We start from the raw sequence: 25,767 nt of genomic DNA, 5'->3' as shown, positions 1-25,767 counted from the left end.
GCGTCGGGTCCTAGCCGCGGCACACGGGATCATCACTGGGGTGCACGGGCTCTTCACTGGGGTGCGCGGGCTCTTTGTCGTGGTGTGCAGGCTTCTCTAGTTGTGGTGTGGGCTCCAGAGCACATGGGCTCTGTAGTTTGTGGCACTCGGGCTCTAGTTGAGGCACGCGAGTTCAGTAGTTGTGGAGCGGGGGCTTAGTTGCCCCGCAGCATGTGGGATCTTAGTTCCCTGACCAGGGATCGAACCCGTGGCCCCTGCATTATAAGGTGAATTCTTTACCACTGGACCACCAGGGAAGACCCCTGATTTGGTTTTTAAATTTCATTGTTCTTCATTATTTAAATTGTTTAAATGAGCATGTAACTTATTAATAAAAACAATAAGTAATGAAACAGAAAAATATCAAGAATAAGGTGGAAAGTAAATATGCCAATATGTCAACAATTCTCAATTCTAGGTGGTGACTTTCTAATTTCCAAGTATTATTGTTGTATGTTATAAGAGGAACTGGCCTTGAAAAAAGGAATTTGGCAGGCAGACTAGGAAAGGATAACACTCCAAGCATAAGCAAAGAGAGAAAAGTGTGATAGAAAATGACATGCTTATTAGGACACAGCAAGATCACTGGTAAGCAGATGGAGATAAAGGCTGGGTCGGATTATATGCTATGTTTGAACTTCATTCTAGTCTTTATTTCTGTCACTGAGTCACCAAACATCATTCAAACCAATGAAAGTAGGTGTGTCTCTATCAGGTGCAGAAACAAACTCAATGTCTAGAACTCAGGGACAAAATAATTCTGTACTAGATCAAACAGAATCCTATTCTAGATGTTGAGGCAAAGATAAACAGGAAGGAAGCCTGACCTCAAGGTACTTAGCAAGATATTTTTGAGATCAGATGGACACAAAGAAAAGTAAATAATAATATATGGTAACACAACACATGTGGACATGATAGGAATTTAGAAGAAAGGAAGTTCTTTGATGGTTGAAGCAGACTGTCAAAGTGGTAGGACTTGAGAAAGGCTGGACATGTTGACTTAAAATTTCCAGTTTCATAAGAAATTGTATCATAAGATCCTTACCGGGCTTCCCTGGTGGCGCAGTGGTTGAGAATCTGCCTGCCAATGCAGGGGACACGGGTTCGAGCCCTGGTCTGGGAAGATCCCACATGCCGCGGAGCAACTGGGCCCGTGAGACACAACTACTGAGCCTGCGCGTCTGGAGCCTGTGCTCCGCAACAAGAGAGGCCGTGATGGTGAGAGGCCCGCGCACCGCGATGAAGAGTGGCCCCCGCACCGCGATGAAGAGTGGCCCCCGCTCGCCGCAACTAGATAAAGCCCTCGCACAGAAACTAAGACCCAACACAGCCAAAAATAAATAAATAAACTTATAAAAAAAAAAAAAAAAAAAAAAGATCCTTACCTATAGCTATATCACAATTCCATAAAGATGGACCATTTATCTCTTTTCTTACTGAAATTATAAAGAAAAGATATACTAATTAATCAGTTATACTGGAATTTGACTATTTGAAAAAATAAGTAAAGCCTTACTTTATGGCAAAATAAATTCCAGATAGGTAACTTTTCATCTAGTTCTTTCATGGTTTCATAGGTTAGATTTAACTCTTCAATATACCTATGAAAATAGCCTTTAAAACATGGGTTGGCCAAAAAGTTCGTTTGGGTTTTTCTAACCCAATACAAAGGAAGCCATCACAGGAAGAAAGATACAAAATGTAATTTCGCTACTATAAACAATGTTAATCAAAAGACTAAAAATTGCTTACAATATATTTAGGAAAGGTCAACTTTAAAGAACTCTTTCTCAGTAAGAAAAAATACAAATACTTCAACAGAAAAATGGGTAAAGGACATGAACAGAAAATTTACAAAGATTATATATGATAAGGTTTTGTTCATTTAGAATTATAAATTAGATGTCTAAGAATTTTTTCTTGGGAAATATTATATCAACACAAAATTTATTTATAAGGCCATTCATTGCAGACAAATTTACAATAGTGAAAAAAAAACACTGAAAACAGCTTAAATGCCCAACAGAAGGATTATGTAAGTAAATTATGGTACCTCCACAGGATAAAAATCACTGAAATCTCTCAACTAAGTAAGATGCAAAAAACAGCACTGAATGTTGCCAAAGACCGTTCAATGACATGATAAAGTGGTTATGGTATGTTAGAAAAATGAATGGGATAATGACCATATATAATAGATTCATTCCAATTCCATAAAGATGCTGGAAGTATAGGAAAAGACCAGAAGGATCTATACCAAAATGTTAATTATGATCATTTCCAGATTGTAGGATTACAAGTGATTTTTTTTCTCCTTTATGTTTTCAATTTCATCCAAATTTTTACAGTGAAGACATGCTACTTTCAAAATCTCTGCTGACCTTTACAGCAAAACTTCTGGAGACAGTTGTCTATATGTAATGTGTCAATTCCTCTGCTTGATTCTCTCTTCAACCCAAACAGGCTTTGGTCCCAAAACATTTCCTCCATGTTACTAAATACAACATCAGCAAAATTTACACTGGTGATCATTCCCTCCCTGTGTCCCTTGACACCCTCTTTCCTTGTGGCTTCTGGACACTGCACTCTGTTTTCTTCCTGCCTACTGATCCCTTTTACTCCGTCTCCTTTTCAGGTTCCCTCTACCTATCAACCCCTTGACGTAGGACTGCACCAGGGCTCAGCCCTCTTCTTGAGCCACACTCACGCCCTGGGAGACCTCGTCCAGCCTCAAGGTGTTAGATACCACGTGTATGTGGGAAACTCCCAAATCTCCATCTCTGGCTCAGATATAGATTTCCTTCCCTACCAAACTCCAGAATTGTCACTGCAATTTGTGTGCCCACTTACCACCTCCACTTGGATGACTAAGAGACACTCCAAACTCAATAAGCCCAGTAAACTCCTGCTCTTCCCCCCAAACCCTGCTTCCCATACAGCTTTTCCCATCTCAGGTGACAGCAACTTCCTTTCAGTTGCTCAGGTCAAAATCTGACCTCAGTTCCTCTCCATCTGTCATCCTAGCCGTCAGAAAACCTTACCGGCTCTCCTTCAATGTAGATCCAGAATCCAATCTTCTCATTATCTTTGCTACCACCTTGGTCCTAACCACTATCAGCTCTCCCCTAGATCAGGGCAGCAATCTGCCGACTGAGCTCCCGCTTCTACCCCTGTCCGGTTACAATCTGCTCTTAATATGACCACCAGACTGATCCTTGTAACACCTAAGTCAGATCACAACACTTGTGCTCAAAACCCACCAATGGCTCCCCATTCTCACTCACGGTAATGCCCAAGTCCTCATTGGGCCAAAAAGGCTCAGATAGTGAGGCTTCTCCTTCCGACCCCGTCCTCGCCGCAAACTCCACTTCAGCGCACGCCTCGCTGCTATTCCAGGGCAAGGGGCTTGTCCCCACCTGGGCCTTGGCTCAAAACGCCCACCCTACTCTACCTGACACTTTCTCCATCTGTCTTCCTGGCGAACTCCCTCACCTTCTTCTTGCTCAAATCTCACTCGCTCAGTGAGGATTACGCTAACCACCCTTTCTAACCCTGCAACCCAATCCCTACCCTCTGACCCCATGTGCATCCCCGGCCCCCTTTACTCTGCTCTGCTTTTTCCTTTTCCTTTACTACTTATCACCACTTACAAAAGGTTATAAAGAAGTGATTTAGATGGTCTATGATGAAGCAAGGAAGGCTACTCTGAAAACTCACGCTTAAATGGACTTGAATGTCTATCGGGAAAGGGTGGCATGACCCCGCGTGGTGTATTGTCCAGAGGGGCACGGTGAGGACTTAACCTACAGGAGTTAATAGTAAAACACAACAGACATAGACAGCGATTTGAAATCCCAGTGGGCACAACTAAAGCTAAGAAGCATGAGGGAATTCCCTGGTGGTCCAGTGGTTAGGACTCTGTGCTTTCGCTGCCGAGGGTGCGGGTTCAATCCCTGGTCGGGCAACTAAGACCCCACAGGCCACCGTGCAACCAGCATGGAGCGGCAAAAGAAACAAACAAGCAAACAAAAAAAACTAAGAAGCATACGTTACAGAGAGGTGGATTTGCAGGTCAACACAGGAAAGGTGAGAGCATCCAAACATGGGAAGGCCCCCCAGGAGGCTGTGAGCTGCCTCTTGGCTGTGGAGTTTGGACACAGACAGGATGCGCCTGTATGGGGCTGACACAGAGAGGAATCAGACATGCCACAGGGCTTTGGGGGAGACCTTCCGTCACCAACGCTCTCCCTCTGAGATTTTCAAGACATCCGAGAATCAAAGGGAAGGGGAGCCGAGGGGCTGGTAAATAGGTGAATGTGTACACTTTTCTGTTTTCCACTGTTTATCCTTCTGTCACACATTTAAAACAGGTCAACCATTTACTGCGCTGACCAAGGGCTACGTGGACCTGAACGCTACGTAATCGGCAATGTTTCCGAAGGATGTGTCTGGAAGACGACAAATAAACAGAGCTCTGGATAACTATGTGTATTACGTGTGTGTAAATTATGAACCAGTGCCTTACCACGAGTAACTGGAATAGCAATCGTGACAGAAACAGGATCAGCGAAGCACAGAGACACATAGAGAGAAAGGGCCAAGGAACATTCTGGGAATCAGCGCCCACTGGAATCAAGGGGGCCTCCAAGAAGCCCAAGTATTCCAGGCTCTTTCAAGTCCATGAAAACATAATTCATGGGGCAGAAAGTTTGAAGATGCAGGCTCTTCCCTACAGCCCCCATTGCCCTGCTCATTGCCACGTCTTTTCGCCACAGCTCACATCACGTGGCCGGAAACCAGAATCATCGCATACACGGCCCGCCACACGTGTTGCCCCCCAGCCAGGGCTTCTGCTCACGGAAACCAAACAAAGGAGAACAGGGAGAAAGAGGCCCAGCCTGCTTCAGCTTTTGTTTCCGAGGCCAGCATATAGCTCTGTGGTTTATTTCACTTGGGCTGTGTTTACATACATCAGTAAGTATGGTTCCCATTTCCCTTCGGAACAGCGGCTATAAATTACTTGTTGGAAGTGTCGGCCTCCTCTCTTCCCATAAAAGGTTGGGCAGAAATTACTGAGGCCCCAGCGAGAGGAGGTCAGGGGTTGGAAGGGAGTGACTTCCTTCACCCACGTCCTTAAATTAATCGACTGATTCAACAAATACCTAACTAAGCACAAACTATGCGCCAGGCATAGTCAGGGATGCTTTCCTAAGCAAAGCAGTCAAAACAAAACAGAAATCCTTGCCCTCACAAGGCACTCCAATTCCAGTGAACTTCATCCACCTCACCTCAATTCCCAGATTCTGAGCTCTCAGACCATCTAGGGCTGAGCATATCAGAAGGGAAATGTGAGGCAGCCAGAGCTACTATAAATAAGTATAATAATAATTATAGTTGTTACCATTAGTGTGGATGTCTTGAGTGTCTACTATGTGCCCACCACTGTTCTAAGTACTGTACATTATTAACTTATCAAATAGTCATAAAAATGCCATCAATGGGCACCGTTGCATTGAATTGTGTTCCCCCCAATTTTAAATTCTAAATGGAAATAGGGTCTTTACAAAGGTAACTGAGTTAAAAGGAGGTCCTTAGTGTGGGCTCTAATCCAATATAACTGATGACCTTACCAAAAGGGGAAAATGGGACAGACACAGGTAGAGGTTTCACACCCTGAACACACAAGGAGAAGATTACCATCTACAAGCCAAGGAAAGAGGCCTGGGCTAGATCCTTCCTCATGACCCTCAAAGGAAACCAAGTCTGCTGACACCTTGATTTTGGGCTTCTAGCCTCCAGAACTGTGAGACAATTCATTTCTGCTGTACTAAGCCAACCAATCTGTGAAAGTGTCTGCTGGCCCTGAAGGCTGACCTTGGGTCAAAATAGAAAACTGCCATGTCCAGGGGTGGCCAGCAGGCCACTGGTCCCCTGGTGCAGCCCCGGATGGAGCATGTGAAGAGCAGGACAGGGCTTCCCTGGTGGCGCAGTGGTTGAGAATTTGCCTGCCAATGCAGGGGACACGGGTTCGAGCCCTGGTCTGGGAAGATCCCACATGCCGCGGAGCAAATGGGCCCGTGAGCCACAACTACTGAGCCTGCGCGTCTGGAGCCTGTGCTCCGCAACAAGAGAGGCCGCGATAGTGAGAGGCCCGCGCACGGCGATGAAGAGTGGCCCCCGCTTGCCGCAGCTAGAGAAAGCCCTTGCACGGAAACGAAGACCCAACACAGCCAAAAATAAATAAATAAATAAATAAATAAACAAATTTAAAAAAAAAAAGAGCAGGGCACCCCATTTACTACAGAGGTATCACTAACACAGCTTCCTCACGTGGGTAAGCGATGTTGCCGCTCAGCCCAATTAAACATGCTATTTAATACTCTGTGCCTTCAAAGAGATCTATTTCGATGAGTCATTCTAAATACTTGCTACCTGAAAATGTTAATGTTTTCTTCTCAGCCCCAGTCTTGTTCATTTTCTATTTCATTTAACTGGAACTAAAGCTCAAGTATGATGTGGTCCACGGCAGATAATAATAGCTCAGCAAAGCCGAATACACAGAATGAGAAATTCCATCCCAGACTCGGCAATAAAATCTCAGGAGGGGGCTAACTGTTAAATAAGGGAGAGTCGTGTCACTCAGGCTTTGCTGTATTAATCCAGGATAATCTCAGTCTTCAGGACCGCAGTTACTTTTAACAAAATAAACACAAAAGAACTTGCAGAATTTTATTTTTCTTTCTCCTCCCACCTCTCGTCATGGGGCCTCTGTCTCTCCAACTCACTCACACACACACACACACACACACACACACACACACACATGCAAAACCACTGCTAATGATACCCTCATTTGTATATCTTGTTTGCTTTTGTTGTTTCAGGGGCATTTCAAATAAGAATAATGTAGCCAGTATTTTTTGAATGCTTACCATGATATCACTGTGCTAAGCACATTACATACTTTATCTCATCTACTCCTCCCTCCGGTAACTCTGTCAAGCAGATATTATCATTCTCTCCACTTCACAAGGAAGGAAACGGAGGCGAAGTTCAACCCCTGGCTCCCGGCCACACAGCTAACAAATGACAGAACCAGGATGGGAACCCAGTCTTTGCAGGTGTCCAGAGCCCTGGCCATTCCACGGAGCTCCGCGCCAGCCTGCATGTGCCTTCTGACCAAGAAAGGATGAAACTCAAAAGAAGACGCTTTCCTCACTGGACTGTGGAGTGACCCTTTCTCTAGGGCGGGGGAGATGCTGGACCACACATCAACTTTTCAAGTGGCTCCAAACTCACAAGCCTCAAGCTCTCAATTAGCCCCAGGTCTGGAATAACACCCACAAGGTTGCAGTTTAAGGGAAAACAGCCCTGTCATCCATCTGCATGCTTTCTGGGACAGGAAGCTTTATGAGAACAGAGAAAATACACGGGGAAAGTGAAGTGGGGCTTGCCAACCACCTCCATCTGGGTCCCGCCCACAATGCCTCCACTGCTGGGAGCAGCTTCCCACCTCAAGGCTGGAAGACTCAGCTTTATAATGTGAATCTAAAGGAGCCAGTGGGGAAAGGGGGACGGAAAAAGCCACCTGCACCTTCTCACCACAGGACAAATTTTAATATGCTTTCTTCATCATTTTCAATAAAAGATCATAGCAACCCAAGTTACTTTTAAGTGATTTGAGTGCTTTACCTTTTAGGGCCCCAATGACCAAACGTAAGAGTACCAACAACTACGGAAACATTTCCACTTGCCAGCCTTCACTCTGGTCTACAGCATGACCCACGTATAAGATGGAAAACAGGGCTTCCCTGGTGGCACAGTGGTTGAGAATCTGCCTGCCAATGCAGGGCACATGGGCTTGAGCCCTGGTCTGGGAGGATCCCACGTGCCGCGGAGCAACTGGGCCCGTGAGCCACAACTACTGAGCCTGCGCGTCTGAAGCCTGTACTCCGCAACGAGAGAGGCCGCGATAGTGAGAGGCCTGTGCACCGCGATGAAGAGTGGCCCCCGCTCGCCGCAACTAGAGAGAGCCCTCGCATAGACACGAAGACCCAACACAGCCAAAAATAAATAAATAAATAAATAAATTTTTTTAAAAAAGTAAAATTAAGATGGAAAACAAGTGCTTTCATCCCATATCTGAGATCAAAATTGTGAGTCTTCACTTCTAAGTCCAAGCGGTACCAGTTCTCCACATCCTGGCTGAGTGAATGGAAGATGCTCATGTTGTGGAGAGGAAGACACACAGAGAGTAACCATCGATGCCACTGCTAAGCCACACTGTGAAGGAGGCCACGGTGATGGTGACGATGAGACCAGAACAGACGGGGACCCTCATTCCATCAGGGAGCAATCAGAGAGCATCCTTGGACTTGAAAACAACAGCTCAAACGTAATTAAGAAATTTAGACTGGCGTGCGTATGTAATGTACACATTTCTGTGCAGATGCCTTTTTCCGCTGACAGGCTGGCGCCAACTTTCATTTGGAAGAAATCCGTCTTCGTACAAAGGCAACCGAGAGCGACAGGACATAGGGAGCCTACCTCACTTCTCTTCTGTGAACTTGAAGAAAATCAGTTAACCGCTTTTCTAGAAAAGCTAGTTTATGAAATCACAGTGCTTCACCTTTCTGCTCTTTATTCGTGGTATAAATGGTGATTTCAAAATGCCCATCATGAAAATGCTATGATTAATCAATACATCTTAAACAGTATAACGACTTCTTTTAACAAACTGAAATTTGATCGACCAAAAATGGTCACTGTGTTCTTGTGGATGAATTACCAACCCCTACGAAAACTCCTGACATACGGTCTATTAATTGATATTCAAATGCAGGTGCCTCTTTCCCCTTCACTGACTAAGCTACAGGGAAGGGCGGCAGTCACTGGTTTCCTTCCTTCCCCGGCTTTGCAAAGGCCTGCTTTTCCTAGCTCTTCAAGTGCTCTGCAAGAGCAGTTTAAGTCACTGCCGTTTATTAAATTAATAGCAAACAGGAACTAAAACACGTGTGTTTCAGAATGCCACTGCTGAAGCTGTAATGTGCTTCTGATTTCATAGGCTGAGACCCATATTTTATCTCCACGGCACTGCATTATTAGGCTCTTTTTATAGCATTACCTCATTTCTGCCTTGCCTATAGCACCTAGCATATAAGTATGTATTTTTTATTTCTAACAAATTTGAGACTCGTATAAAGCACTCTTTTCCAATCTAAAATTACCATTTTAGATAATTTCTTATCCTATTTCAAATAACAATGTCTTACTAGTGCATGAGCCAAAGACAGGCACTGTGAAACTAATGATGCGTAAGCTTCAGGGGCTCTGGAACCAAGGTTCCTCCAAGGTCCCAAGAGGGGCCCTAAAAATGTGTTTATATATGTTTTTGTAAATATTTCAAGTGTGGGGACTTCCCTGGTGGAGCAGTGGTTAAGAATCCGCCTGCCAGTGCAGGGGACACAGGTTCGAGCCCTAGTTCAGGAAGATCCCACATGCCACGGAGCAACTAAGCCTGTGTGCCACAACTACTGAGCCTGCGCTCTAGAGCCTGTGCTCCACAACTACTGAGCCCACGTGCCACAACTACTGAAGCCCATGCGCCTAGAGCCCATGCTCCGCAACAAGAGAAGCCAACGCAATGAGAAGCCCGTGCAATGCAACGAAGAGTAGCCCCCGCTCACCGCAACTAGAGAAAGCCCATGTGCAGCAACGAAGACCCAACGCAGCCAAAAATAAATAAATTTACACATATTAAAAAAAATATTTCAAGTGTAAAATATTTCCGTATTCTTTATTTCCTAAACAGGACCCCCAAGACGGTATAAATGTTGGGTCCCACAACCTATATCTGCCCCTCTAGGTTAACAGTAAATTATATGCCACACGTTAAGGGCAAAATATTAATTGTGTGTGTATGAGACAAAAAATAATTCACTTCAACTGGAAACAAGATTCAGTGTGCCCTGCCCTGGAACGTTCTAGAATGCCTGCTTCAGCCATTCCTTAAGGCCCCTGTCTCCTACCTAACAGGAGTCACCCTTCCAAGTGGCAGGCCAGGGAAGGCTCACTTAATGAGGGGTGACGTCAGGAATGAAAGACTCAGCTACAAAAACAAAATTATGTTTTTCATTAACACAAAACTAAGCTGGGGAAAGCCAGCCAAGAGGCAGGTGTATCGGTTAAGGAATTCCCTTGAGGGCCTTCACTTCCACATCAAATTGCACTGAATTTCTCTACACTAATTACCTATTATTGAAGATGAAAGAATGATAACAAATGATTCGCCACAGCAGCTGACAGAGTGCAGTGTTGGAAAGAATGAAGGATTTACCAAGTGCAAAATCAGACAAGAGAGATTCACAAATTCTCAATTTAAAAAAATAGCAGAGAATCTTTCTCTACTATAAGGGCTATGAAGGTGAGGGAATTTTCTCAGGCCTAGAAGCCCAATTTTATTTATTTTTATTTTTTTATTTTTATTTTTTAGAAGCCCAGTTTTAAATTTTGTCTGGACTGTGAGAGAAATTGCAAATTAAAAGTGAAGTGCTGGAGTCTAATTTATTCAATTCACGTAAATTTCTTGGAGGCACAGATCACATCTTCAATTTTTTTTTTTTTAATTTCTCACACCACATTACACCGAGCCACTGATTTGATTTTCTTATGGGGAACATCCCTATCCAGTGTCATACAGCTATGTTTTCACTTCCCTTGTCTTCATATCATTTTTACCCAATGCTTCCTTTTAGCCCCCAAATTCTTCACACTGTCTTAAGTCTTGCTCTCCAGCTAACATCCTGAAAAAGTGTAGTCAGGTAATGTAAGTTCCCTTCAGGTCATCTCCTCTGTCAATTTTCCTAAAACACACATTCCCTCTCTCAGTGGAAATCAATGTCAGTACTAATGAAAGGACATTTTCATAGAGGTGGTATCTGTTTAAAAAATATATAGGCATTAACTTTTTTAAACGGTTTGCCACACTGTTTTAAACCCTCCAAAAAATAAAAGCAAATATTCCCTCAAATCAAATTAGTTGATAAAATTCTTCCATTTTCATTATGATTGTGGCTTTAAGAAACGCCCTATAAATACTGAATGATCCATCTGCAAAAGGTTATTTCTTAATCCCTTGGGTACTGTAAAGAAACCAACCAACCAACCAACAAACCCTTTGAGTCTGAAGGCTAGGAAGCATAACTTTCAAACTTCCAGGTAGGCACCCTGTTGCCCACTGGGAAAGAGGCATGTTGTTATTATAATTGTGGACTGTTTGAACACACAAGATTTACAAGATTCAAATTACCAGAGTGTCCATAATATGCAAAGCTTTTGGCTAAAATAAGGACTGTATACCCTCCCCCACCAAAAAAAAAAAAAAACCACCACCACCACCCCACCAACTATAACTTTGTTCCACAAACAACACTTCTTCTTACTTCTTTTCTATCAATGTATGATTGGCCTCTTTGAAATATACCTCGTATTGACAGAATGTTAGGAGAGTTCAATGTCATGGAGGGAAATGAAACACTTCCTGTATAAAACCTCTAATTTCTCTCGGCATGACCCTCTATCTCAGGCATTTCCCTCTTTCTGTGATTACCCAACACCTGTACAGGGTATCATTTGCAATCGAGGGTCCTGAAAGGGCATCCTGGAAGTGTCCACGTGATCAAGGACATACCCAAAAGCCTAATGAAACTGTAGAGTTAACCACATAAGGCTGCCCTGGTTGTCAAAAACGGGCTTTCCACCAGAGCTTTATCAACTCATCAGGTTCCAAAGTAAATAAATTGTTACCTAATAAACTTGGAGTTTCTTTGGTACATAAAAATCATTTTAACAAGGAATCACTGGGGATTAAAATTATAAAGGGAATCCTGGTGGTTACACGTCACCTCTGTTCAAAAATGAGTCATGCTTTATTGGCTGGTACAGGCTATTTGATGAGGAAAACAAAAATCAAGAGCTTGACGAATTCAGTTCTGTCAGAGGGTAACTACATGTGTTTCCTACAAACTTTTAAAAACATAAATGCTCGCAGAACTTACGTTTTGCTTCCATTAATTCCTAATTAACACTTTTGGGGATCCATCATAAATGAATAATCAAAAGAAGTTACCGGTATACATGTCACTTAATTTCCTCATGAGAACCTGTGTAAACATCTCAGAGTAATAAATGTGTCTTCTCTAAGGGGAATACACTGATCTCCCAATGGGTGCCGGGCGCTTTCTGAGATGAGAGCTCAGAAATGGGTAAAGCTCAGCCTTGTTGGACAGGCAATGAGAAATGTCAAATCATTTGTTTCGTTTGGTTACTAGATCAAATTAAGATACAAAGAATATTCTGGCCACACTGTTATTCCATCTTTAGAAAAGAATATATCAAAAAAAAAAGAAAGTGAACAGTTCCTAAGTACAATGTTCTGGAGCTCACGTTGTATTTTAGTTGGTATACCATATCACAGCAAAACAAAACAAAACAAATGTGCAGTCATATTTTTTCTTCATGTGCTCTGGACAACTGTCATCAATTTGGAATAGAGTACGAGATGTGCTTTTCTCAAACAAAACCTCATTTTCCATCCAGATGTACTGTTCAAGTGACCACAGCCTCTTTGCTACCTCTGTGATTGTGATTTACTTGTTTTGAAGTCTAACAGTCCATACATCCATCCTATGTATTTTGTAATGCAGTGAAAAAACACTTTAGAATAAACTCAAAATGTAAACCAGAAGATTCTGAACTAAAATATTTCACTCTCTTCGTATAACCTAAGATCATTTTTTACAGGACAAGGAGAATTCTCACTTGATTAGCAACAACCAACCCGGATCTCAAATATTTTAATATGGATGGGACACCTGAAACATTTGAATAATCACCATATTCAATATTGAATCATTTAACAATTACTTTAAAACTCATGATGAGGTCTACCTTGTGATGTCTGTCCTGGAACATTTCAAAACTGACAAAAACGTTGAATTTCTGACAACTTTTACACAAAAATTAACCTCTTTACATACTAAAAGCTTTGACACACTTTTATTCCAGTGTATAAAATCTCTGACAACATTGGCTTGTGCCTAAAAAAAAAAAAAAAAAAAAAAAAATCCCTTGAACTATACTGACGGAGGCATTCCTTCCTGGACTAACACAGACACACCACAACAGCATTTGTTGGTACTTAAAAATATTCTGATTATAATCAATTTGAGATTTTAAGAAATCATTATGGATGTGTCCATCCTTCCATATTGATGGCTACAAATCCCACATGACATCAGTCACACACTGAAATAAAGATGCATGGGAATGGAATTTACAACTAGTCAGGTCGTCCCTTGAAACTACTCGGATGCGTGTAAGTGGTGTTGAGAAGAGACTCACCTCTCCTTGTTTGGGGATGCTGAACTTGGAAAGCTTGGCCTTGGCTCTGGCGGACTCTGGCTTGGTGCCCGAGGCTCCCCTGTATGACGCACAGTGCACGCTGGTCTCTGTGGACGACTTCAGCTTCGGAGACTCATCGGGAGCCTGATCTTGGCCATCCATCGGTCGTACATAGGCAGTCGGTTTCTGCTGGACGAGGCTAGGTTTTGAAGCCAGGGATGGAGGAAAGTTCTGAACACAGTGGCCACTGCCGCTGTGCTTGGCTCCCATAGCAGGTGGCCTGTCCTGGGTCTGAAGACCCACCTCGACGTTGCACACCTGTTTGGTCCGCGGCTGCTGTCTGCCAACACCATCTCCAAGCAAGGTCCTGAGAGAGCCCTGTTGTGCTGATTTGGAAGAAGAAGAAGAAGAGGAAGATGAGGATGAGGGGCTCGAGACACAGGGGTTAGGGTTTTTATTATGGTTCTCTGGGTGAGCAGATCTGTTCAAATCAAGCGTCCTGTGTCCGTGCTTACTTGCTCTCTGTTGGCCATCGGACGGTGGGTGCCCGGCCTTCTGCCAGCCCACGGTGCCCCTCTTACTCTGCTGCCCAGGGACCACTGCTGGGGTGGAGGACGTGGTGCTGCAGACGGATGCAGGCTGGGTCTGGGCTCTCGAATCTGCAACAAAATGCTCGTCAATCTTGTTCACGGGAGCCTGAGGAACCCCAGGTTTGGGAACGCCAACGAGATGACTCTGATTCGATCTATCCGTTAAAAAGTCTTTCATTTCATCGTAATTGCCTAAAGTGTTCTGGAGCCGGTTGGAGAGCTCATCCCCCTTGTTAGTCTGGAAAAAGAAGAACATAACATCCATACTCCTGTTACAGACAATGGAAACACGGGAAGTGATGGAGAGGCGCCTTCACTGCTAGAAGAGCCAGGGTTGCCACATTCAGAATGACAGCTCAGAGATTCCATCAAAATGGTCAGCGTCTCTGAAGACGTCTGTCAACACTCTGTGTCTCACTAGGACTGGACTGCAGCTAATGGCCTCAGAGGGCGTGAATGAAGCATCTCTCCTTGGTACTGTGCCACAGCCAAGGAAATCAGGAAATTTACGATTGCAACTTCACAACCTGGTCTGGATTAAGTCTTTCCAAGGCTAGATTTTCTTTTCCTTTTTCTTTTTCATCCCACTGCAAGCTTTCCTTGAAAATTCAGATTTGCCTCACATTATTTTGCTTCCAATTTCTAAATATAGAATTATTCTTGTTAGAAACCCAGAGGGACGGGCAAAAGAAATCACAGAGAAGCTTACAGTGAGTGTGGGGTTCAGTCTGCAGGAAGCCCTCGGCCTGAACCACCCCCAGTTCCAAGCAGCCTGAAATAGGAATGAAATCCGGGGAGCTACTTCATTTTGCAAGCAAAGTTATATTTCTGGCCTTTGGTATAAATGAGATACAATCCAACATTTCCTTTCTTATGAGCCCTATCAAGTACCCTGCTCCTAGCATGATCTGTGTGTGACAAATACGTAACCCAACCTCTTTTTAGTGGTTGTTTCCTAATAGCTTAGGAAACACAACAAATGGCATTGACTTTGCAAACTCAATGTTTGCAAAGATGCAGAGATGAAGTCAATTATTGATAAAAGTCATAGCACGCAGCTCTCCATCTTAAACAAAAGTTATATTTCATTGAGGGACTAGCCAGTAAAGACATGTGAAAGAGGCACCAAAATTTGTGGGAGAAGACCCCATCCTTAGGGGCTGAGCTGTCTGAAGTTTGGTTGGCCAATTCCCGTAGTCAAGACTGCCGTCGGGGTTAGAGGGAGGGATGAGGGGTGGAGATGAACAAGTGAAAACCATCTACCTTGTAGGGTTCACTAAAGAGGGAGTAACTTGAATTAAACGCGCCATCATCCTGCTGAGTTTCCTGATTTCTTCTTTCTCGTTCTTTCCTCCGTAACACGTTTCTATCTGGTTCATAGACACTGCATCAGGGAGAAAGAAGAGAGAACAACCACACACGAAAAAGTTAAAGGTAATGCTCAATGCAACATTCACCTGAATGCAGAGGTCTGATTCACGGGCAAATGGCAATGGTAACGGGAACATGGATCAGATGAAAGCCAGTCTAATCAAGCAGTATGGCTCGGGTGTCTGAGAATTCCATTCTTCAGGAGGAAAAAAAAGTCCTTAGGACAAGCTGCAACCAGTACTAGACCTCTCTGCCTGATGTGTGAAAGAGGAAATATCTAAGCAACTTTGACAGGAGAAGACTGAAAATAGTCTTCAAGCAGAAGGTAATTACAGAGATGTGTAAATAGAAATTATGAGCGTATTTCCTCTTATGACATGGCCCCAGAGTGTTATATGGAAATGCTCCTTCTCTTTTCTTTTCTTTTTTTTTTTTGCATGGCTGTGTTTCTGTAGTGATTCTTTCATTAACTAGGTCCCCAAAGAGCTGTTAAAACTCCATGCTGCAGTGGTTTTCAGGGTTATGAGCCTCCTTCTGATTTCTGCTAATCAGTCAAGTCGTCAAACTCCTACTGAATCCATACTTCCTTCTGATATATTTCACACGATCCCTCTTCCTCACTATGAAAAATGTGCTAAGAGGAAGGGGGGTAGGCAACGAGAGAGAGGACGGAAATTGAAACATGGTATGCCATCAAGGAACTCAGCCTTTTTGTGCAAAAAAATTAATATCCATTCTCCCAAGATATAATGACAAAGTGACCAGAAACCAGATAACTAGAAGGACTTGAGGAAAAAACAGTGTTCCCTCCTCCTAGTAAGGAAAAAACAAAAAGGCTAATTCAACTAATAAGGAAGTGACTTAAGGGACAGAAGGAGATAGACTTGTCTTTTCAGCTCAGTAGACAGAGAAATCTGGCCCCAGTGTAGACAACGGAACTAACACTACCCCTTGTGAGGAACTGCCATGTCCTCCAAATGAGCACCGTGTGCATTTCAAGCAGACGCATTTAGTTTAAGCGAGCTTGTCATCACTTTGCTTAGAGCTCAAGCTTGATCTAGTGGGCAGAGGCTGGAGCTGGGAGCCAGGACAGCCACATCCTGACCGTGGTCCTGCCATAACCAGTGATATGATGACGAAAACGCCATGCAATCTCTCTACAGCCCAATGTCTTCATGGTGTTGTCACAAGGTTTAAATGCAAAGGAAATGTACAAAAGGGCTTTGGCATAGCTTCAGGTGCCCCAAATCCAATGTACTGCTATTAAATGTTGTTGATAAGGAGAGAATCTGCAGGTTCAAAGAAACTTAAAAAATAGTAAGGTTTGGGGTTTTGTTATGTTTCAGCTAAATTGCTATCTCGAGTAAAAGAGCATACTTGTGTCATGTTGCTGTAGAGGACGCAAATAAAATGATCATAAAATAAATATTGCGTATCTTCCTAGCTCTGCCCGCGTGGCCAGGGTATATTTTAAATTCACTGTCTAAGGGGTGATGCTAAATATGCTTCTGGCAAGACTCTGAGAGCACCTAAGGCATTTCATTTAAATTTCAGATCAGGGAAGGTTAAAATACCCAGAACATGTAGCCTATTAGCATTTTAATTCAGCCTTAGGACATTACCCAAAGTTATTCGATTTGGGAGTCCAAGCAGTGACCTTCACGTAAAGGGAGGCTGCAGCCCCAGCCTCCCAACGGCGAGGCTCACCGCTCCAACCCCACAGTCACTGGAAACTCTCCGGGGTGGCCGTGGTGACAGTGACTGGCATAAGGGAGGCACGAGATGGGAATGACACTCAATCACAGAGCCAGGCTTCAGATTCAAAGGACAGGGTACAACTGTCCTGCCCTGCTTGCAGGGCAATATGCTTCTGCAATATGAAACCCCAGCTTCCGTGAACATTCCATGGATTTCAAATGGAGACTGTTCTGAGGATACACAACTCATGCTGTGGATGGGCATGAAGTGGGCTGTAGCCAAGAGAGGCACTGCGGGTTTTCTATGAACTGGCTAATTTCTGGACCAAAACCAGCATTTGCAATCAGAAAAACAAGCTTGCATTGCATGCATCGTACTTCTCCTCCTCTCCGATAGGTACAGCACCTACTGTACCTATCGTGAAGCACCTACTGTGTGCAACTCCAGGCACAGAGGCTCCCACAGACATGCTTGCTGTCCTCAGCCAGGTCAAGCCAACCAAACGCACAAGACTGGTGTGATGCACGAAGTGGCCTGATGTAACATGGAGCAGGTGGTCATTTAGGATGATTTCCAGGCTTCTGAGAAGCCCCCATACCCAATATAATACCTCCTGCATCTGCTGGCTGACGACTGAAATTCCACAACTAGAGAGTCACTCCTCTGGTTTAAGATGTCTTCACCCCTGTAAGAAATGTAGACACCACAAGAAGGGAAAACACTTTACACCTGATCAGCCCTCAGCACCTTAGTGCGCACGAGTTTGTCAGCTTTTTCCCAAAGGCCAGGGAGAAAGGGCACAAGACATCAGGGTCCAAAGGGCACGGGACATGTGAAGAAAAGGTCAGGAACAATGCAGAGTGTAGCAATGAAGATACATTTCGAAACCCTACCTACTTTGCAACGTGACTTGGATGTTTAAGACAGAGGCATTAGGATACAAGCCCAAATCAATGAGGCAGGTATCCGACTCACTGCATTTCCAAGGTCAAGGATCACTTCCAAATATGGAGAAGACGGAGGTGAGGGGGAAGCACTCCTTAAGTAAACCTGCCTCATTTCCCAACTCCTTTAAGCTGGAAGACAACCAAAAGCGCTCCCAGATGCAGACCACCGCTGGGTAAAGTTCCCTAATGAGGTCCCACTGGCACGCCCAGCCTATGGCCTCTGATACGAGGAGGACTGAACACCCTCAGGACCACCTCCACGTGAGCTACTAACAGAAACGCACTGGCCACCTCTCATGGGACCACCACGATGCCTGTGCCAGGCCGTGCCCTCCACACCATCAGCTGAAACCGGAATGACCGAAGATGACGACCGTCCCCCTTCTCCAGAGGAGGGCAAAGGAAACCTTGCACAAGAGGCAAGACTTCTTGACTGCCTTTCCTCGGGTTTCTCAGCTCTGCCGCTTCCACTGAGCATTCAGCGCCTAACAGGAACCCACCCACTCCTTATCCTGAACTAGAGCCACAACCCCCTCCTGTCACGTCAGGCCCAGGAAGCTAAAATGTCACCTGCACAAAGCAAATGTCACTGGAAGAGAAAGCCTGGACTTGCCAGCCGTCATCTCTCCCCAAGCGTCTGAACTTTTACCTTTTCTGACTCATAAAGACAGTACCTTCTTGACAGCGAGTCTGCCGTTCCACTGATCACAAGTGAGGTCTGGGCAGGTTGTCACAATCCTGGAGCACGCCTACACCATTAAAACTCAGCCCTCTTCCCTCTTCTGCCATCCCAGCAATATGAGGGCCAGGCCATTTGCTCTACAAGCAAAGGAACCTTCTCCCTGACGTGCTGCAAAGTCAGGTCAGCTTCCCTGGGGATGGTTGTACTAAAGAATTCCAATTCCTGGCATGCTAATACATCCATTAAACTCAGTAAGAGCCTCGTGTTATGAGTTATGTCCCTTTGTTACTAGCAGACGGTAAAATCTCTATCGTCTGCGAGGTGGTTCCTGCTTTCTGTGACAATTACAAGAATCACACTCTTCAAATGCATGTCACCAAATGTATTCATTTGTTTTGCATGAAAGCAGAGGCAGCAAACTGCTACGACACTATTTATTATTTATTGCAGATGTATAGCATTCCCAGAAAATGTGATTCCACGTTCTGAAACCGGGGATTCTGCCGTTTTGTAAAAAAGAAACAAATGGACTCTCGCCCGCTGCAGGCGCCCTGGCCATTTTACGCGGGAAAGCCGAGCTGTGAGCAGGTTTTTTTTTTTTTTTTTCTCTCAAAGGTGGGACAGCCACTTCCTCCCCCTGTCACAACGACAGTGCGGCCCGATGGGACTGGTCAGAACCGTTCCTGTGAACGAGTCTGGCGCTGGGGGAAGGGGGCACAGCAGTGCTTCAATGTTAAGATGTGTAAAAAAGACAAAAAAAGAACTCAAATTTTTTTAAAGTGGGAGAAAAACATCCAAGCACTTTAACTCCCCTGCACCAGGTGAACTGATACAGCTCAGAAGTTTTCCTTTACACCAACTGTCAACGCCGGAATTTTGTATTCTGTTTTGTAAGGATTTAATAAGAGTCATAAAAACTAAAAAAAAAAAAAAAAAAAAAAGAAAGAAAGAAAAGAAAATGAGGCGCCTTCCCTGACCCCCTGCCCTCCTCGGGCTGTTGCTCTTTATGAGACACAGATTTCTGCAGAGCTGCTCTCTCTGCAATGCCAGGTTCTCCGAAACCCATGTGATCTGCGTTCACAGCAAGGTCCCCCTCCTCGCGGGGCCTCCACGGACACTCCTCACTGCCCAGCCCCCCGCACGGCCAACGCCACCTCCACGAGCTCTCTCCCCGGGCTGTGGGCCTGCGAGCTTGTTTTCCTCCTGCCTCTCGGGCTACTCCCGAGCGTGCCTGCCTGTTTCTTTCTCTTCCTGCGCCGCTCCTGCAAAACGTGCTGTCACTCCAGGCTCTAGGCCTGGCCTCTTCCTGGGTGACGCTGTGCATTCCTTGCCTGCAGGTGCCGTTTTCATGTTGATGACGCGTGAAGTATTTTGTAGGGCAGTGGCCAAAGCCAACTATGCTGGTTAAGGAGGAAAAGATATCCAAATATGATACTATCATCATTTCCAAAATCACATGATAACAGCATGGAACTAAATAACAGTAATACCTTTGAGCCTCAAGTCTTCTCCCTTCCACTGAGCTCAAAACATTTCACATATATGTCTCTTCGTTATCCTTACAATGTCCCTTGAAGAAAGACAAAGCTGGTAGATACTCCTAGGTTAACTTTTTTAAAGATCGAGGAACTTAGGATAAGAATTTGATCATCAAAACAATGTCGTGAAGAAGACATCATGTGGAAGGAACAGCAATGTCCAAAGTACTTTCTTCAGGTCTATCCAGGAGACAGGACCTACCTAAGAGCCAAGAAGTGGCCACACTTCCTAAACCCTGGTGTCTACAAGCCCAGTGTCCACCAGTTGTGAATGTGAGCCACAGCAAAGCTAAGCAGGGCGAGTGAAACAAAGGGAAGTCCTCTCTCCTTCAGACAGAAGTAAAAGAAGAATTCTGGAACAAAGGCTGGGCTGTTATTTTTATACTCCCAAAACAAAGAAAAACAAAAATCAGTCTCTTTCCACAGCACCCATACGAAAAGGATATCCATGTACTACAGAATAGAGGAATGGAGGACGGGTGAGTGAATAAAGAAATTACAGATTCTACAGAGTAAGCCCGCTAGGGCTGACAGTGTCATCACTTTCACCGGATCCGACCCAGGCATCAGCCAACTCCAATCTGTGCCCAAGCTGCCCTCCTGGAGGGAAGGCACTGGAGTTGGCACAGCGGCCTCTGCAACTGAGCCCCAGATCTGACCCAGCAGACCCACTGGCCAGAGAGAGACTCTGCCGTCCTCCTTCCTGCACTGAATCACGTGCAGCCCGTTCAAATCTGACCACTCGCTTCAAACAAACTGCATTTCCCATGACAAAGGCTTTCAGCCAAGGGTATATGTGGTTCATTGCACCCCTTGACTGGAATCATCAAAGTGTTTCATCCTTAAAGAAACAAACCAAAAACAAACAAACAAACAAAAAAAACCCCCATTATTCTACCTACTGGTGTATCTCCAGGGTTGGGATCTAGGAAACGAGTGAATTCAAGAAGAGAATGAGATGAACCTATTTACGGGGCAGGAATAGAGACGGAGATGCAGAGAATGGACGTGTGGACACAGCGGGGGAAGGGGAGGGTGGGATGAATTGGGAGGTTAGGTTTGACATAAATACACTACCATGTGTAAAATAGCCAGCTAGTGGGAACCTGCTGTACAGCACAGGGAGCTCAGCTCTGTGCTCCGTGGTGACCTAGATGGGTGGGATTGGGGGGGGAGGTCCAAGAGGGAGGGGACATATGTATACATATAGCTGACTCACTTCACTGTACAGCAGAAACTAACACAACATTGTAAAACAACTATACTCCAATAAAAAAAAAAGGAGAATGAGAAACCTTTCACCTATCTTTTGGATAAAGTTATCATGTTCTCCATGTTTAAAAAAATACTGTCTTCCTCAAATAGCAGAACTACAATTCACTTTAGTCCAAAAGCATTTCTGAATGCCTCCCGAATGCCCTTGTGTCAGATACTGGGAAGATCATTAGGGCTGCAACCAGCCTATCCTGCTGCTGAGAAGCTAACAGTCTAGGGGACCAGGGCGAGGAGAGGAAGGGGCCCTTCTAAGCAGAGAATGTTAACATCCTGTGGTCCGGCATGCAGAAGGAGCCAGGATTACATCCTGCAAGAGAGCTCCTTTGAGCTGGGTCTTGAGAAAGGGGCAGGTGGAGGAGAGGGAAGGGAAGAGGGAGGACTCAGAAGCACAAGATGCACAAATTACTATTAAGTGGCCTTTGAGAGTATTCGGAGGAGGTGACCTTTGCCCTCACCACACCACCTTACTTCTTTAGCCACTTGGAATTCCACATCCAAAGCTTCATTTCTTTGGTTTGCTCCACTGCTAAACTACCTCGCCCTAAATAAGTTTACCTGATCCCTTCCTGAAAGCAGGCTCGGCTGGGAGTGCATAAGTGAAGGATGGACGCAGGGGAGAATGAAAGGAGACTCCCAGACTCGCTCGTCCTTTCCTTGCAGTTTGCATCAGGGCGGGCCGCGATCAGCTGGACCACAGAGGAGACAATCTGCTGACAGTCCTGGGATGCTGACAGTCCTGGGATGGATGCCGTGCTCACCCACCCCCGGGGTGAGGGCTGAGGTCACAAGCGCCAACGGGAAGAAGAGGAGGCACCCAGCGAAGAGGGGAAGAATGTTCCGCATCCTGTTCTTCCGGGCGGTAACATCAGCAACTGTGCATCATTAAGGAAACGTGATCACACGCTCCAAAATGACGACAACTGCTTTAGATTTAACAGGTCAAGCTAATTAACATCTCCTGTTATTTATGAAGCAAGTACTAAAAGATCAGTGATCCTTCCTTAAATCGGGGGAAAGCAAGGTTGCTGAAGTTTACTCGCAAATTCCTTCCTTGGTCTGCAGTCAGAGCCAGTGGACTGGGGGGCAGAAGGGCGGTCAGGGAGGGAGCGGGTGATAGAGGCAAGTCAGGCTGAGAGGACGGGGCTGGAGACAGAGACTGGTGAGGAAGCAAGGACGCTCCCAACTGGGGTCCATCAAGCCCCCGAGCTGTGGTAGCTATGGTGCTGGTGATGATGGTGGTGGTGGTGGTGATGGTGACGGTGGTGCTGGTGACTGACGGTGATGGTGATGGCAGTGATGATGACGGTGGCGATGATGGTGACTGTGGTCGTGGTGGTGAGGCTGGTGGTTAAAGACCTGCTGGGGAGTGAGGATTGGCCAGCAGCGCATACGACGAACCCTTACATCCTAAAGAACATTACTAGGACCCTGCTCACTTACACCAGGCTTTTCGCTTTGAGTCACCGAATTCCAGTTCCCATGCCTGTTCACTCGGTTTTCCCCCAACAGCTTTATGCCTCTGGCTCACCACCAGCTTTGGAAGCATCGCCCCCTTGATTACTTCCACCATCTTGAAAAGGTCAGCCCAACCTTACTCATTTGTCTCTGACCGCGAAGGCTGTCGCAATCTTAATTCAATCTTGAAACTCAGAGCGTTTACAGACCTCTGCCTTAGGGCTGCCGGTCTGTTCTACAAGAACGGGAGCAGAACTGAGGCTGGTCTGCGCCATCATCACGTCTCCTGTGCCACAGCTTTTGGGAAACTAGGAAATTGAAGGGAGTCATAAAGTAACCGAGGCCCACAGAAAAATTCAGCCGGTAAATATTCCAATGAAAACTAGCCTTTTTGGATGATCTATACCATCATCTCAGACCCATCAGGCCCATATTAAATTCTGCTAATACCGATTTCCCTTTATTACTACATGCAGCCACTGTACGAAGGACTTCACGTGCATTATTTCATTTAAGAGTCTTTAAAACCCCAAGAGACATTTCCCCGTCCACCCATGAAGAAACGAGAGGCCCTGAGGTTAACTAACTTGTCCAATGCCCACAGCCAGTGAGAGGCAATGCCTGGGTCTGAAGCCAGGCAGTCTAGCACCGGAGACTGAATTCTGCGACTCTGCTGGCCTGGCTCCCTGGGGAACCTGCTCACTGACGGGCCTTGACAAATGGTGCCCCCATCCTTTGTTTGTAAATGCCAGGCAGAAGGGCGTTAATTTTCAGATCGTGACGATTTCAGTTCATTCTTCTGAGGTCTGCTAAGCCTCCTTGGTGGATATACATGAACCTGAACAATTCTTCTGAAGCCTATAAAATAGAACTGGGATAAGCAATTCAAATGAGTCAGCACTAGCAATTAACGAATACTCCAGTCGCTGAATTCTGTTCAGTGAGCTCCTTGAGAATTATGGAATACCACGGTAAGTGCATTTTATAATGGAACTAGCAGAGCCAGGCCACTTCCGCAGTATGGGCCTGGACACTTTACTGTTCCTTGACTATTTACTGAAGCCCAAATCTATTTCTAATTCAGTGGAAATGATGACGGCTCCAAATCTCTCTCGTAAACATGCTCCAGTGAGTTTTTAGAGAGATGACAGATAAATGACAGCTTTGCATTGCCAAGGGTTAAATGCTTTTCCTGAGGGATCCTAAGTCTTGGTGCCTTGAGAACAAGTGTCAGGTTCTAATGGAATTGTTCCGTGATAAACCGCCAGGCTGTATGACAAGCAGCTTTCAAAGAGGCTCGCCATATAGTATCAACAGCCGAAGTTAATTTGAGTTTCTTAACAGGACCTCTTTGCTTTACAATATAAAAGTGCCTTGGGATGAAGCAATTACCCTGATTTACCATCTTCTCCTTGGTAGAATATAAAGACACAGCAGAGCCTCACAAAAGCAGTAACATGGCCAAATGAGACCCACCTGCGAAGTCCCTACTATGCTATTCCAAAGAGCCCACTTGCAGCCCGCAGCACAGAGCCGGCACCCGTCACTGGCGTCCAGGGTGAGAAGGACGCCTACTCCCAGGGCTTTTCATGGTAGAGCCAATAAATTACTTTTCCTCCACTAAATGCTCAGTTAAATTTCATTTTCACTTTACAGCATCAGTTGCTAAACTTCAGCTCCTAGGATTTTAAAGCCGTACACAAGATGGGTCCTATTTTCCAGCGTGCCTATGTTGTAACCAGGATGCCCTCCCAAAGCACCCCTGCACGGCCCCTCAGGGTCATGCGCGTGGTGCCCACGTCGGGGGGCAGAAGGGTGGCCGAGTCCCTTCATATAACTTCCTGACGTTTCCGATGGGTCAGGCTCCTCGACGAGCAAAGCCCTGCGACCCCAAACACCAGCCATGAACTCATGGCTCCGGCTCTTCCTGAGCCCGACTCCTCGAATTTGTTTCCTCCCACAACCATGACCGAGATACGGACTGACCTGCTGAAGGGGAATCTCCGAAGGCAGGTAAGAGTCAGTTTGGGCTCCCCAGGTACAAAATGAGCCCCAGGCTAGGATGAAAGCAAAGAGAGCTCCCCTTACGGAGAGGGCGTTAAAGGGACAGGCACGGCCTCAAACACCTTCCCACGTCTGAGCAGACGGGCCAACCGGGAGGCTCTTCCATGTGGACAGCACAGGTAGAAACTACCAAAACGGACTCAACCATTCATCTGGGAGGGAAGGAGGCCCTGCTTTGAAGATGAGAATGGCTTCTTTTGGTACAAGGCACTTTATCCAGCTCGGCCAGAAGTCTCGGTGGGCAAAGCATGCAGCAAAGAGGGAAATAAGACAGAAGTGATCCTCAGGACTGAAAGGGAATGCAGACCCCCCCCACCGAGGATGGCGTCTCCATGGTCCCCAGGGAAGCAGGACTGGGGTGTGAGGCCCAGGGCTCCCTTCCTCGGTCACAGAGAAGCAGAAGCCCCGGGCAGAGGCCCCCTCAACGTCCTGTCCTCCGCCCGCCTCACCTGGACCCCGGGCCTCCCCTTCTCCTCCCTCAGGGCCAATCCTTCCTCCTCGCCACGAGGACCCGCCCCCCTGGGCTCTGAAGCCCCTTCCGTTTACTCCCCACCTTCCATCCACCCTCCACCTCCCCACAGATACGCTTCCCCCTATTTGGTCACCATCTGGGTCTCCACTGGCTTTTTCTCCACAGCAAATAAACCCCTTCAAGTCCGTCAGCTTTAAAAAAAGAAAAAAGGATGGAAAGAAAATGAGGCGCC

At 45.6% G+C, this 25,767-nt stretch overlaps 1 protein-coding gene across 2 annotated transcripts in view; it reads right to left on the bottom strand.

The window, feature by feature from the left end:
- Positions 1 to 25,767, bottom strand: part of AFF3 (ALF transcription elongation factor 3) — a 579,340-nt gene that overhangs the window by 471,727 nt on the left and 81,846 nt on the right. Inside the window, exons 2-5 of one of the 2 annotated variants that reach the window (XM_057558661.1) lie at positions 17,701 to 17,787; positions 15,297 to 15,417; positions 13,959 to 14,271; positions 13,444 to 13,829 (exon numbers count right to left, since the gene is read on the bottom strand). In XM_057558661.1, the coding sequence (XP_057414644.1) occupies positions 13,444 to 13,829; positions 13,959 to 14,271; positions 15,297 to 15,417; positions 17,701 to 17,787 (907 nt within the window). The remainder of the gene's footprint in view (positions 1 to 13,443; positions 13,830 to 13,958; positions 14,272 to 15,296; positions 15,418 to 17,700; positions 17,788 to 25,767) is intronic. The other variant, XM_057558662.1, reaches the window with a different exon arrangement.

This window comes from Balaenoptera acutorostrata, chromosome 12 (genome assembly GCF_949987535.1).
Source record: "Balaenoptera acutorostrata chromosome 12, mBalAcu1.1, whole genome shotgun sequence".
Lineage (NCBI taxonomy): Eukaryota > Metazoa > Chordata > Mammalia > Artiodactyla > Balaenopteridae > Balaenoptera > Balaenoptera acutorostrata.
Note: the sequence above shows the minus strand (reverse complement) of the source record. Positions and strands in the feature narration are given on the sequence as shown.